We start from the raw sequence: 15,642 nt of genomic DNA, 5'->3' as shown, positions 1-15,642 counted from the left end.
CTAAGCAGGAGAAAAACCACCTGGCACAGTATATGCTAGTAAAACCTGTCCTCTTGCATCCCTGTGGGCCTCTGCCATTCAGATATTATTTATGACCCTGCATTGCCTCACCAAGCCACGTTAGCTAGTCATTTCTTAATGTGGGGTATGGTGCCCTTAAAGGAACTCCAGTAAAATTACATTTGAAGCACTAACTTTGCTTAACTCATGCACCTTCACACCTGAAGCATGCATAAATAGGCTCTGGAAGCAGTATCGATTTCCTCAGTTCCTTTTGACAGTCCAGAGTTGCATACACAATGATTACACCCAGCACTGATGACAGTAAATTACACATATACCTTTTATTTATTTACTACGCTTATATCCTGTTCTTTCTCCCAAAGAATCCCAGGGCAATGAGCAATGATAAAATAATAAAAAACATTTTCAAAACATTTCTAATACATATTTTATATTCATTCATTCACACCCAGATCCATATCTTCCCATTTCCTGATGGCCTAATTTAGAAATAATAATAATAATTTTTATTTATACCCCGCCCTCCCCAGCCAAGACCGGGCTCAGGGCGGCTAACAACCAACAATAAAAACAAGTTGATTAAAATACAATTTAAAAAACAACATTAAAATACAAGATTAAAACATTAAGATGCAGCCTCTTCACAGGAGGAAAAAGGAAAAAGAAAGAGGGGGAGGGAATCAAACTGATTCTAAGCCAAAGGCCAGGTGGAATAACTCTGTCTTACAGGCCCTGCAGAAAGAAATCAGATCCCGCAGGGCCCTAATCTCATGAGACAGAGCGTTCCACCAGGCTGGAGCCAGTGTTGAAAAGGCCCTGGCTCTGGTTGAGGCTAATCTAACTTCCTTAGGGCCCGGGACTTCTAGGGTGTTGCTATTTATGGACCTTAAGGTCCTCCGTGGGGCATACCAGGAGAGGTGGTCCCGTAGGTACAAGGGTACTTCCATTTCCTCTTCTTCCATTATTTTTTCAATAGTGTTGCCAGCGCTTGGTAGCTCTTTCCTCTAAATTCATTCCAAATTGTACACAGTCCTTTCTTTCTCAACTCTGTCTCTGCCAACTCAGAATATTTCTTAATCTCTTGGTCTGTGATTTCATTCCACTCCTCCATCACCATAACTCCACCATTTGGCTTCATTCCTCCAGGTACCTGTATGGAGGTCCTCTCCATTTCATCATCTACTGTCTCCAACTTTACCATTGCACTCTCCTGTTCTGGCAATCCTTCATCAATGCTGTTTTCCAAAGGCTCTATGTCTAGTTCATTTTTATTCACCATTTAATACATCTCAGCTCTTTCAGTTGCTCATCCAGTAGTTACTGCATGATGCCAACAGTCAGTGGGGGTGTTCAACAGTATTTTTGCCATACTGAGTGCCTGAACCCAGACTGAAATGGGTCAAGGTAATCTGTTTCATCCAAGAGTATTTGCAGTTGTGCCACAACCCTCTCAATCACCTTCCCTAAAGAGGTCCAGGTCCATGATGGAGTTTTTCAGGAGTAATTCAACCACTACCTCTTTCAGGGTGGTTGATCATCCCCAGATCCACTCAGTCTTACCCCGCAGAGTAAGCCAAGAGGAACAAGGGTCCAAGAGGCGTATGGCTGACCCATTATTGCAAGAACTTTAAATCTCTAACTGCATTATAAAATAACAGCAACAATAACATCTCATCAGGTGTCTTAGGGTTTAACAAGACATTACCCAGCTGTCCTTCAATGGTTAAAATGAGGTTCTAAGCAGCTGCACGGCAAAGGAAATCAGGTCAGCAAAGCAGTGCCATGGGAGGAAGTGTTTAGCCATTTTCCCAGTCTAATCCCTCCTCAAAACTGCTATTTGCCTGGTGGAGAAAGATATGCAGGTACCATGGTACAATCTAAACTGGATGCTCTTTCATTTCTGAGCTATTTCTGCGCCATAATTCCTCTGGAAAATAACTGCCTGCAAGACGGAGTTGTTCCGCCAGGCCTTTGGTCAGGGCTCACCCTGACTCCCCTTTTCTTTTTGTATTAAAACTTATATGAAAGAGGCCTCCCAGTATTCTCACAGGCCCATATAAGATCAGCATAAACAGTTGGGCCGAAGAGCACTTACTGTTCCTAACCCTGCGGAAAGCCATCTAATTATACTTTAATTTGATTTGGACCTGTTTTAGGAGGTAATTTAATTATTGTTTGATTTTATACTAATATTATATATCTGATGTTAGCCGCCCTGAGCCCGACTTCGGCCAGGGAGGGTGGAATATAAATAAAAGGTGATGGTGTTGATGATGATGATGATGATGATGATGATGATTAGTGGTTTCACTCCAGTCTCTCCTGGTGATCAATCTGCCTTTACTATCAGGATGGAAGGATGGATAAATGACAGGTAGAAGGGGTGATAGGCAGATCACAAGAGGGTGGATATGTAACAAAAACATTACAGGTGCAGAGTCTTCATCTAACATTGCAAGCTGTTATTACTACAAACGTGAAAGCTCTCCAGTACCAAAGATTTTTAAATGATTATGATTTAATTCCTTAATTTATACTGCCATCTTGTGTTCACCAAATGAAAGCCCAGTTGCAAGACGCGGTTCCATGTATGGCTTCATCCACACTTACCTTTTGCCCTGCACTTTCCAGGCACAGGTCTACACTTTAAAGCACTGCGTCCAAGCACTTTTTATTTGCTCAGCAAAATCCCACTATTTAACACTGTATTGGAACAAATGATAATTCGGATTTTCCATGGATTGCTGTTTGCGCCTGTTCAGAGGTAAAGAGCAATTTTACAGGGCACTTTAAAATCCTAGAAACACGGCACAAAAGGAAGTCTGGATGAACCCTGAGCCAGGGGTGAGGAACCTGCGGCCCTCCAAACATCATTGGACTCCAAATCCCACCAGCCACAACCAGCAAAGGCAATAGTCAGGGATGATGGGAGTTGTAGTACATCAAAGCCTCAAAGGTTTAAAGTTTTCCATACTTGATGTAAGTACAGTGGTACCTCAGGTTAAGTACTTAATTCGTTCCGGAGGTCTGCTCTTAACCTGAAACTGTTCTTAACCTGAAGCACCACTTTAGCTAATGGGACCTCCTGCTGCCGCCGCACCGCCGGAGCACAATTTCTGTTCTCATCCTGAAGCAAAGTTCTTAACCCAAGGTACTATTTCTGGGTTAGTGGAGTCTGTAACCTGAAGCGTATGTAACCCGAGGTACCACTGTAACTGGAATACAATATGTTAAGCAAAAACAGTGCAATGACACAGAAAATGTTGTCATTGCAGGAAATTACATTGGCTGGTCCAGCTGACATTCCCTCTTTCTGTGCTGGAGGAACCGACTTCCCCATGCCCTTCACTTAAGGGGAAGCAGACACTTCATCCAAAGACAAGCACGTATGCGTGGAAGTTCAGAATAAGAATAATGAAGCAATTTTAATTTTCTTGCTGTTGTTATTTTAATTTCTTGCCCACCCTTCACCCTGAGATCTCCAGGGCAGATTACAACAATTTGTAATACAATATTAAAAGCAGTTTAAAACTGCTTACAATCACAGAATTAGGGCGGGTCCTGATAATATACATCTCAAAGTGTGAAAGGCCATGGTTCACCTTTCACTGAAAATGGGGACTGAATTGAAAAATCCCACCTGATTTGATTCATGTTGATTGTAGTTGTTTTTGTTTCCTGTTGGCTTTTCTCCTTTCTACTGCTGTCTGCAGAGCTTGCAAAATCAGTTCCCTGTTATTTTGAATGTTATAGTCACTCAGGTTTATAAGTTTGTTGAATTCCTCCTCGGTGTAAGTCAAATTTGTCATTCTGTATGGTGAGTTTAAACTAGTAAAATCCACCTCTCCCTTAGCCGTGTCTGCAGAAGTTCGCCTAATTCCTGCACAAAGGTTGCCAAAAATGGATAGTACGGGGGGGCGCGGGGGGGGGGAGGAAGAGATTGGGTTAACACTGTGTCTGTAAAACAGTATCCCTCTATGACGAGGATGCCCAAATTCTGTATTGTTGAGAGTCACTCTATTCTCCAGGTAGCTGTCTGTCTATTATAGAACAGAACCTGGAGTCTATTACATATGATATATTCAGCACAATCTAGCAATAGAGACTTTGCAGAGCACAAGTTGGCCATATTTTGGACATTCCAAATGCATGACCAAACATGGACTCTCTCTTATGGATGCACACAAAAACATGTTTTTCTATCTTGATTGATATTTCATCAGAGGGGTGGGGTGAAGGATAAAATAGTTTAATGGGCTATATGTGCTTTTGGGTTGTCAGTGACATTATTTATAACAGCAGCAGTGCAATCTATGCATGTTTACTTGGAATTAAGTCTCCCTATAATCCTGTACACACTCACCCAGGCTGTAACACTCTACACACTTACCACAGAGTAAGCCCTATTGAACTCAGTGGGACTTACTTCTGAGTAGACATGCATAGGATTGTGATGCAAGGCTTGCTGCACGTCTTACAGGACTAATTGTTACATGTTTGCACACTGTGGCACATAACCTAATGTATTCTCTTTTTTACATGTGAGAGCCCAGCTTGTTATTTTATTGACTGTCTGATCACACAGTTCAAAACTGACAGACCTGTTTCTTATATATGCTACCTGAAGGTAGATTTGAAAAGGACTATGTGCCAAACAAAAAAGGGACTATAGAATGTTCCCACTTGTAGAGCTATGGTTTAAGTCTGACATGTGAAAAGACACTGGCTGCAATCTAACAGAATGTTTTTAGCATGCTGAACCCCATGGATTTCTGTAGCCTTAAATATACTTAAATTCTCTGTTTGGGCTATCAAATTCTTCCATTTAAAGACCAGTATATTTGTCCTTCTCTTTTCCCTGTTTGTAATATAACAATGGAGACAAGCTGCTAACACTCTGACTTGAAAACAGTTATTGTGGCAAGAATCCTCAATGAAAAGCTGGAGGAACATCAGAGAGGGAAAGCATTGCTTGAAGCTCTTGTATGGTATTGACAGGTATAGGTCTTGTGGGAGGCAGTGATGAATGTCCTGTCCTTTGGAAATACTATTCCTACACCATGTACCAAGAGGGCCTGGGTAGCTCATTTGGTTGGAGCATGGTGCTAACAATGACAAGATTGCAGGTTTGATCCCCATACGAGACACCTGCACATTAATCCCTGCATTGTGGGGGGTTGGACTAGATGATCCTCAGGGTCCCTTCCAACTCTACAATTTTATGATTAGGCAGTGGCTTCTTTGCTACTTGGTCCCCAGTCTCATAGAACGTGACTGAAAAGTTCAATACTAACCAGGTTTTTTATACTCCCTAAAAGAGTTGTTCACTAGTGGGAAGTGAAGTATGATTGGAGCTTCCGGGTTCTCTTTGTCCTCAAAAATGTAGCATTCCTTTGGATTCTCCCTGTCTTCTTCAGTCAGTGCAATTTCAGGAAAAGGAATATCCTGGTCCAAACAGTATTTGCCCATCTGTTCTATAGACTGCAGAACGAAGAGGAAAACTAGAGCTTAAATAGCAAAACTAAGGCCATTTCCCCCCAAACAGTCCTCATCTACTATTGTCAAACCTAACTAAAGCTGTAGAGGAGAAAGTGACTGTTTTGCTGTTCAGGTAAGTTTAGTCATTCAGAGAGAACAAAATGCAGGAAGGAAAACAGACAATTTCTCCCCTTCTCAGTCAGGTACATCTAGGAATCCATGGTGCTGACATGAACTCCCTATGGATGGATGCACATTATATAGGTGCTTATATATTGTAGGTAATTGGCAGAGGATCTGCTTTGCATGCATAAAACTGGGTCAGCTGCAGCAGCGGAGGAAAAGAGGAGGAGCCTCGGCTGCGGCAGGTTTAAATCGCCGAGGCCCCGCCCCCGGGATATGACACGGGCAGGGATTCCCTTAGGTATTGCAGGGGCTGGAGCCAGCCCCGCGAATGTGGGGACGGGGCGTGCCGCCTGCAACCCCACCTCCTTGTTTATTGGCTTTGTAGGTCATTGGCAGAGGATCTGCTTTGCATGCATAAAGTCCCAGATTCCATCCTTGACATCCCTGGGTAGGGCTGGGGGAGATCCCAGTTTGAAAGTCAGTGAAGACAATATTCAGCTAGATCAGGGGTCAGCAAACTTTTTCAGCAGGGGGCCGGTCCACTGTCCCTCAGACCTTTGGGGGGGGGCAGACTATATTTTGGGGGGAAATGAATGAATTCCTATGCCCCACAAAAAACCCAGAGATGCATTTTAAATAAAAGGACACATTCTACTCATGTAAAAACATTCTGATTCCCGGTCCGTCCGCAGGCTGGATTTATAAGGCGATTGGGCCAGATTCGGCCCCCTGGGCCTTAGTTTGCCTACCTATGAGCTAGATGAACCAATGGCCTGACTCAGTATAAGGCAGCTTCCTATGTTTAAACGCAGAAACTGGTTTCATGCAACTCGCATCACCATATACAGAATGAAACTCACTTTATAATTGGATCATAGGAAGACTTCCATGTTTAACTTGGGCTCTACTCTACAGCATGCTTAGCTTGATATTTAATCTAACCCTCTTAGGCTAGCATACAGGAATAAGGATTTCTTTATAAACAATTTGTATGCCCCAAAACATTGCAATAAATGGCAAAGTTATTCTCTAGTCCAAAGATAAAATAAGAATAATCTTACATTAAACCTGGTCTCCAACAGGTTGTAGTCAAGTGATAAGATAACATCCACATTCCTTTCCTTTCTCATCAATGGAGGGCAACTGGTATTGATGAAATATCCAGCATCAACCAAGAATAGCTCTTTTTCCTGAGGTGTAAGAGAGTTGGGGCACTGGTCCAATTTACTGTCTGCAAGGCAAGTATTTCTTGCTATTGTGACATGCTTATCTAATATACACCAATGAAATACTGAAAAAAACAAAACTTATGTTCGTTTTTGATGGGCTGCTTTATGTCTTGTTAGTCTTAGCATTAATCAGAAAACAAGCACCTTCAGTGGTCTATCCAAACTAAACTGTACTGCGTACTGTGTCAAGGCTTTATTTGACTGATTAATCACTAGTACTAATGCTGAGAAAACAAGTATTTCATCTAGCATGACCGTATTTGTACATAATTTGGTTGTAAGTTACTTTGGGTTGCCTTGGGCAAGATAAAGAGACTAAGAAATTTAATAAGTATAATACATACATACATACATACATACATACATACATACGTTTCCTACAAGAGTATTGTAGCAAGGTGGTGACTTGCATGACAAAATCTGGTGAACATCTATAGTGCAGGAAGGGTTTGGCTGGGTTCCTCCCAATTTCATGTGCTGATTTATTTACCTTGCCACATGGAGAATGTTTTATGTTGGTAATAGTCCTTGTGTAGCTGGAGACCTCTCAGAAAGTTAGGTTTCTTTTCTCCTATTGGCCGACTGGTCAGAATTCCATTGAAGATGCTGGATCTGTTCATTGGTGGAATGAAACAAGCTGTGTGACATAGAGAGAGCTGATTTATAGAAGCCCTGTTGCCTTTATCTGGAAGAACAGCAAAAAGCACATACAGTGGTACCTCGGGTTAAGAACTTAATTCATTCCGGAGGTCCGTTCTTAACCTGAAACTGTTCTTAACCTGAGGTACCACTTTAGCTAATGGGGCCTCCCGCTGCCACTGTGCCACCAGAGCACGATTTCTGTTCTCATCCTGAAGCAAAGTTCTTAACCCGAGGTACTATTTCTGGGTTAGCAGTGTCTGTAACCTGAAGCGGCTGTAACCCGAGGTACCACTGTACTATGAAAAATTCTAAACTCTGGTGCTCAAAAACTAACAACAACACTATGTGCACTGGCTGTTTACTGGTCAAAGTAGTCATTTGTGGGGTTTGGACATCTTTTATGTGCAATCAAACATCCCTTCTTTATACTGCCACACAGAACATGGGCAGATGGCATAGTTTCTGAAGAAGGCGGATTCTGAGCTTTAAAATAAATAAATAAATGGTTAGAATAGAAATTATGAGCTCTGTATGCCTTCGTGGTTCTTATCTACTCTTATATCCAATCCAGATAGTCCATTTGTTTGCATTCAATGTATTTCACACTTGCAGCAATGCTTTGTGCATTAGATGTGACATGCACATCTGCACAATCACACTAACACGCACATTTCTATGGATTGCTGCCAAAGACTTTAAATGTAATCAAAACCATTTAAAGTAGCATGTGCTTTCCTAGTAAGTCAGGGAGAGAAATCAGGTATATGTGTGAAAAACAACCCCACAGAGATGGATGGGTAAAACCCACAAATTAGCTACAATGTTCAGATTATGATCATCTGCTTTGCAGATTCTCTGCTGTATCTGCACAATGATGCATTTTATTCTTTAGTTCCTTCTCTGTTGAAAAAATGCCATTGAACTAATAGAAATTACCCAGGCCACTTCTTAAGGTAAAGGTAAAGGTACCCCTGCCCGTTCGGGCCAGTCTTGACAGACTCTGGGGTTGTGCGCCCATCTCACTCAAGAGGCCAGGGGCCAGCGCTGTCCGGAGACACTTCCGGGTCACGTGGCCAGCGTGACATCGCTGCTCTGGCGAGCCAGAGCTGCACACGGAAACGCCGTTTACCTTCCCGCTAGAAAGAGGTCCCTATTTATCTACTTGCACCCGGAGGTGCTTTCGAACTGCTAGGTTGGCAGGCGCTGGGACCGAGCAGCGGGAGCGCACCCCGCCGCAGGGATTCGAACCGCCGACCTTTCGATCGGCAAGTCCTAGGGGCTGAGGCTTTAACCCACAGCGCCACCTGCGTCCCTAGGCCACTTCTTACCTTCATCCTTTTCTTGGTCTGGGAAAGGCCACTGCCAGGATTTGTATAAGTGATGAACATCCTTCAAATTCAAGGAAAATATGTTACTCCAAAGGCCTGTAAATGTAAACATATTCAAAAATGAAGACTTTCAGCACCTCTCTTTGTCATTCTCAATCAATCAACTTGTCCTTTTTGGTGCAGCTAAGGCTTTGCTACGCTGCAATCAGCTGGAAGCAGCATTTACGGTAGCTGAGAAATTAAGGGATTGAGCTTCCAAAGGATCAATTTTTGAAAGGCTGATGATTTTCTGCATCACTCGTAAGTTGGACCAGATGGGCTTTGAGAACTCTTACAATGCTATGATTCTGTGGGACTTTGTAACAGCTAATCTGGAGGTCTCCTGCTTCATTTAGAGCAGAGCTTTCCAAACTTTTCATATTGGTGACACACTTTTTAGACATGCATCATTTCATGACACAGTCATTCAGTTTTACTAGCAAACCAGAGGTTAAACTAATCCCCTTCCAGCTCTGGGAAGAGCATGGGGAGCATTCGCGCAACACAACTACACACTGCAGCCAACACACTAACGTGTTGCGACACACAGTTTGGAAAGCTCTGATTTAGAGGATGGTTCAGGCAGGCAGCTGTCTTGCAGAGGCAGCCCATTAACTGGCAGGAAAAGAATGAAGAAACATCTACTGTCATATATAGACTCTGTGGAGGATGGAGAGCAGGGCTCTCTGTGTGTGTGGTGTGTGTGTGGTGTGGTGTGTGTGTGTGTGTGTGTGTGATTGCCAAACATAGTTAGATAGACATGGAAGGAGAATACAGGGGAGGGTCTGAGGTGTTTTTTCTTCTTGCATGTTTTAGAATTTCCCACATTTGCGGTACTGTATCAGCTCAATGCTCAAGAGAGAGTTACAGATTTTTGATAACAAGCTACACTTACTATGGTAATACCAATATTGAATTTGGCAAAATTGGGACTCAGTTTGGCAATTTTTCTCACCAAAAGATAACTTTCCTCAAATCAAAATTAAGTCACCTTCCAAATAGCAGATCCGAGACTCTGGTCTCTTGTTTATTAGTCGTCCCATGAAGAAATCACTTCCAAAATCCTCTGGACAAATGAAGGCCCCGTACTTAGAAAATCCAACCTCATATGGGGAGAATTCACACCATTCTATAAGCAGAATGAGAGAAGAGAAGTGGAGAAAAATATACCCCAATGCCTAAAATCAGGAGGAAGTTTGAGAGGAGAATGATGAAGACAGAATTGCTCTCTTTGGGTGAAATTCAGGAAAGATTTGTACAGAGCAGAACCATTGAAATGAATGGACCTAACTTAGTCACAATCATTCATTTCAGTGGGCCTACTTTGAGTAAGTCTTGATTTTGGCTGCAGTTCTGAACTACTTACACACTGAAGCCCCCTGACATGGTTTCAAGACTGCAGGTGGTTCTACTAAAAGACACCATACCATTGTCGAGTTGTTGTTGTTTAGTCGTGTCCGACTCTTCGTGACCCCATGGACCAGAGCACGCCAGGCACTCCTGTCTTCCACTGCCTCCCGCACTTTGGTCAAACTCATGCTGGTTGCTTTGAGAACACTGTCCAACCATCTCGTCCTTTGTTGTCCCCTTCTCCTTGTGCCCTCCATCTTTCCCAACATCAGGTTCTTTTCCAGGGAGTCTTCTCTTCTCATGAGGTGGCCTCAGCCAGTATTGGAGCCTCAGCTTCAGGATCTGTCCTTCCAGTGAGCACTCAGGGCTGATTTCCTTAAGAATGGATACATTTGATCTTCTTGCAGTCCATGGGACTCTCAAGAGTCTCCTCCAGCACCATAATTCAAAAGCATCAATTCTTCGGCGATCAGCCTTCTTTATGGTCCAGCTCTCACTTCCATACAGCACTACTGGGAAAACCATGGCTTTAACTATACGGACCTTTTTGGCTGCAGTTCTGAACTACTTACACACTGAAGCCCCCTGACATGGTTTCAAGATTGTTGAGTTACTTACCTTTAAATTCACAAGTGCTCTGGGTGTCGTTCTTGACATTGAGGGCCAGGTAGATAGGCAATGGATTCTGCCCCTGAGTCACAGCCTGTTGCTGACTAGAAAGTTTGCTATCACTTTGCTAAGAGGAAACAAGAAGAAATTCAAAGGCAGAAAATAAATTATGAAGCAACAGATACTTCCAAACCAAGCAGCAGATGGCATGGTTGGGTTGTGGCCCTCACCTGACCTCTGTTGAGTCATGTTGCGGCTGCTTACCGAGCGGTAAAGAGGGAGCGGCCAGGTGGTGGCAAGGTCAACATAGTGCAAATACACCGGCAGGAGTGGTGGATTGGCTCCACTGGTGCATTTGCACCTCAGCAACCACCATAACAACAGCCCCGCTGGATCGGGTCAATGGCCCATCTAGTCCAGCATCCTGTTCTCACAGTGGCCAACCAGATGCCTCTGAGAAACCCACAAGCAGGACCCAAGCACAAGCGCACTCTCCGCTCCTCTGGTTTCTAGCATCTGGTATTCAAAAGCATACTGCCTCTGACTGGGAGCACAGCCTCCTCACCCTCTAGTTCCCAGTAGGAAACAACAACGCAATTAACTGGAGGTCAGGTGAGTGCTGCCACCTCACCAGGCCATCTGCTACTGCCCAAGAGCTAGAATGACCGCTCCCTGCATTAACTGGGGGACGGCTTTTGCGTGGTCGTGCGCAACCCCCTCCAGGGACTACTAGATCCCCAGCAAGGTAGTTGGCTTCGCCGCCCCCCCCCCAAGCTGGATACCTGGAGGTTCCCACCTAGCTTCATCAATCAGCCAATCCTGGCTGGGGGGGGCGTTGCCAAGGGAATTGGCCAGGTAGAGTTAGGACCACCCACACTCACAATAGAGGGCTCTATGCTTGAACAGACATTCTCCAGAGTCAGCCCAATCCCCCCACACTTTGGATAAACCTGATGTTCCCCAGATCCCTGGCTGGGGACTGGGAGGGATAAATGCCCAATGCCTAAGCCAAGGTTTTCCTACAACTGAGAATTTAATAAAGTTGTGGCCAATTTCAATCCTATAACACGTTGTCAGGTGTCATTATACCTCCTGGGGGTTGCCTGGGCCTTGGGGGGTCTCCGTCTGTCTAAGCAATGTCTGGAAGGAAAGATGAAGACACTTAACATCCTTAGGGTAAGAGGGTCTTTGGAACACATACCTCATCGTGGAACATGCGGTCAATTATAAGGGACCATACATCAGTGAAATAAACTGAGTGCCCCTCTCGAGCTCTCTGCCTTAGCTCCACATCATAGCGCTGTAGGGCCTCCAAGGAGAAAGCACTTGACTTGCTCCTAGCAATATATTCCTGTGCTCTGTGGATTGGACCCATCAGGTCCTTTTGAGACCAGTCAGCATCTTCATACAAACTTCTCATTGTCCTACAGAAAAAATAACACCTTCAGAACAAGGCAACACTATAATTTAAACTGCCTTGTAAATTACACTCACAAAAGCTACCCTCATATGTATAGGGCCCAAAAGTATATTGTAGATTACATGAGTGTAGATTACATGTTCGATTTGGAAGGGATGCTTTAAAAAGAAACCGGGGGAGGGCCTAGTCAGGTGCGGGACTATGGCACACAGGGAGAGGGATGAACGCTTTCCCCAACCCTGCACCATGGTGCCTAATACAGGCGTACGTTGGTTCTCAAACGCCTTGGTACTCGGATTTTTTGGCTCCTGAATGCCGCAAACCTGGAAGTGAGCATTCCACTTTGCAAACTTTTTTGGAAGCCAAACATCTGGTGAGGCTTCTGTGGCTTCTGATTGAGTGCAGGAAGCTCCTGCAGCCAATCGGAATCCACAGCTTGCTTTTTGAACTGTTTCAGGAGTGGAACGGACTCCCAGAACGGTTTAAGTTCGAGAACCAAGGTACCACTGTATTGTACAATTGTTTCTCTCCCTGAAGCTGACATTTGCCATCAGACAGAAGTTGTTATTGAAGCTACTGTTGGCGATAAATATTTTTTTTAAAACCCTTCCACATGTGCAGCAACCTCAAATCTGACCGGGCCTCTCCAGCAGCTGCTATTTTTCACAATGCTAATTCACATTACCATGTTGCGCCAGATGCTCCAGAGAGGTATGTCACGCAGTCTAGAAGATTCAGCTTCTGAAGGGCAGAGAGGTGTCCATAAAAAGCTGACATTGCTCTGGCTCCTCCTCCTGTTGCCATGACAGCGATCACTGGGACCTGTGGCACAAACAGGATGGAGTAAACAGGAAGTAACTGCCTAACTTGTTCGGGACTATCAGTCAAATATCTAAATATTAGTAAGTCTAGGGGTAAGCGACCACAGAGCTGTATTGCTAGATAGGCAGGTCCATATCATAGGAATATACAGTCATACCTCAGGTTACAGATGCTTCAGGTTGAGCGTTTTCGGGATACGGACGCACCAAAACCCGGAAGTACCAGAACGGGTATCTTCCGGGTTTTGCTGCTTTGCGCATGCGCAGAAGCACTGAATTGCAACCCGCGCATGCGCAAACACAGTGCTGCAGGCTGCCGATGCTGCGGGTTGCAAACGTGCCTCCCACACGGATCACATTCGCGACCCGAGCATCCACTGTAAATGGTGCAGAGAGAGCTCTGTGTGATGTCATTTCCCCTGTTTCCTGCGATGGGATGAAACAATAGATTTTTAATTCTTTCTCCTTCCTACCGCCTCTCTCTCACTCCCTTCCTCACCTTCGATGCAGATGCATGTCTGTGTGCGCTAATCAACCATATATTTTGAAACCTAGAAGAATTTTGTCCTGCATAGTTTTCCTATTATCGTTGCCGTGATCCAGTGAAAGAATGTCAAGTAAACAGTATATTTTAAGCTTACTTTGTAAGCTGTTTGTTGCCGGTCTCTTCTATAGAGAGGGAAACCAAGGGGAATTGCTCAGAAAAGGAAAGGCTCCTCAACCTTGTTCCAAAGCTTCTATTTTCGTTATGAAGGATGTGATTTTAATGCTCTGCTTAACCCACATGCGTGGGAAACTGGAGAGATAAATTGTAATTAATATTTTCTTTCTTAGCCCTCAATAAGCCCACATAACCTGTATCCAATGTCAGTAGGCTGTAATACTTTCTTTCCGGGGGTGGAGGGGGAGAGAGAATACCAGTTCGAAGAATAAAAGGATATTTATTACAAAAAGTACACATTTGAAGCTTACTGGTTTTTTTTCTCCTCAGGGGATGTCTATCAGAGAAAATGCATTTAAGAGCATCTGATTTTTTGTGCGTCCTTTTTGTCTGTTGACTCTATTTTCCTTCAACAATGCGTTGCTGCAGTTGATTTCTCTCAACAAAGCAGCTTCTCTGCAATACCCACACTAAATAAACTGCTTTAGTTCTATTTATATATTTTTGCACTGGCATGAGTAGCTTTGGGTCACAAAATGAAGCACATGTACCTCATGTCCTTGCAGCTCCTGCTCCAGCAGAAGAACCTTTTTTAGAGCACTGGCAACCACATTCTTGCGCTTAGACAGGAAGTCCTGCTCAGCCCCACAGAGGTCACATCCCAAACGCACATCTAAATCTCCTAAACTGGAATAAAAAGAAAGAAATGCACCTCCCTTTGTCACCTGATATACGGAGGTAGAAAGCAGTGTTGTGCAGCTATGTAATTTGAAACTGAGAACTTAGTGTGGTAGATTTTTGTGTGTGTGTTTTGTCATTGTTGTGAGATTTTAAAACATGAAGGTGGCCTGGTACTAAAATGTGCCAAAAATGAAGGTAAGAAAGGAACAGACTCTGCATCTCTCATCATCATCCTTGGTAGGCTATAACACTGGATAGTCTCTGACAGATGTAGAAGGCGATGATACGAATAGTATTTGTTCCAACTAAATATTGGGCTTTCTTAAAGTGAAGTGCATGAGTATGTGATTTGCTGGACTGAGCTGGACAGAGCCAAGCTGAACAGACAAGAATTTCTTATTTGATTTGATTTTAATATAATAATAAATAATAATTTCTCACCAGTCATTGACCTGGAGCTGCAGCTCCAATTCTGCATCCTGAAAATGAAGATGTTGAGTTTACCTATGTTAAGGTGCTAAGCAAATGCACTGTGTAATGTTCATAAATATAACACAATAGACTGTTTATTACCAATCCCAGGGCTTCATTTTCATAAACATTTCCAAGCATGGCACTTGTGGGTCTCTTAAGAGCAGTGGAAGAGGCATACACCATCCATCCCAAAAAAACAAACAAACAATTAAATCCTGATATGGACACAAGGATAACATTCTTTGAAAGGAACAATGAATTTACAAATCCCCTGTTAAATTTCAGAACTAATGTGTGGTTTTATTGGCAAAGAGCTACTTCCTTCTTCTCTTCTGTGCCAAAAAATTGCTCAGTTGGTAGATTATGAAACTCTTAAACTCAAGGTCGTGGGTTGGGCAAAAGATTTCTGCATTGCAGAGGGTTGAATTAGAGGACTGGTCTCTTCCAACTCTACAATTAAATGATTCTATGATAAAGATGAAGCCACCTACCTTTGATAAAGACAAGGCTACTTTTGTTTCCTCTCCTGCAGGGAGGGATTTCAGCAACACACTTGGACATTCAGTAGCAGCGTCTCCAAGCCATTTCCCCACAAAGGAATTACTCTAAAACAAATCACAAGAATGTAGACACACTCTAGAACACATCGCAAAGGAAAAGGAAGCAAAATGAGACACATTTGAGGCTCTAGATACTGACTGCTTTCAACACTGCTGCCTGTTCTACATATGAATCCCTCACTGTTTGGCCCTTACTATAT

The 15,642-nt window shown here is 43.5% G+C and overlaps 1 protein-coding gene across 6 annotated transcripts in view; it reads right to left on the bottom strand.

Annotated features, from left to right (window-relative positions):
• Positions 1–325: 325 nt before the first annotated feature.
• Positions 326–15,642, bottom strand: part of LOC310848185 (cytosolic phospholipase A2 delta-like) — a 31,112-nt gene continuing 15,795 nt past the window's right edge. For 4 of the 6 annotated variants that reach the window (XM_083746915.1, XM_083746919.1, XM_083746918.1 and 1 more), the window contains 12 exons: positions 15,374–15,487; positions 14,850–14,887; positions 14,279–14,414; positions 12,931–13,067; positions 12,027–12,249; positions 10,835–10,952; positions 9,858–9,995; positions 8,828–8,923; positions 7,348–7,494; positions 6,690–6,859; positions 5,319–5,505; positions 3,454–3,904 (listed from right to left, as the gene is read on the bottom strand). In XM_083746915.1, coding sequence (XP_083603041.1) covers positions 3,675–3,904; positions 5,319–5,505; positions 6,690–6,859; positions 7,348–7,494; positions 8,828–8,923; positions 9,858–9,995; positions 10,835–10,952; positions 12,027–12,249; positions 12,931–13,067; positions 14,279–14,414; positions 14,850–14,887; positions 15,374–15,487 — 1,734 coding nt within the window. In that variant the 3' untranslated portion in view covers positions 3,454–3,674. Of the gene's footprint in view, positions 2,779–3,453; positions 3,905–5,318; positions 5,506–6,689; positions 6,860–7,347; positions 7,495–8,827; positions 8,924–9,857; positions 9,996–10,834; positions 10,953–12,026; positions 12,250–12,930; positions 13,068–14,278; positions 14,415–14,849; positions 14,888–15,373; positions 15,488–15,642 lie in introns of those variants that run through there. The other 2 variants (XM_083746916.1, XM_083746917.1) reach the window with 2 other exon arrangements.

Source organism: Podarcis gaigeae (genome assembly GCF_964106915.1).
Source record: "Podarcis gaigeae genome assembly, chromosome: 1".
NCBI lineage: Eukaryota > Metazoa > Chordata > Lepidosauria > Squamata > Lacertidae > Podarcis > Podarcis gaigeae.
This window is presented reverse-complemented; position numbering and strand designations above follow the sequence as displayed.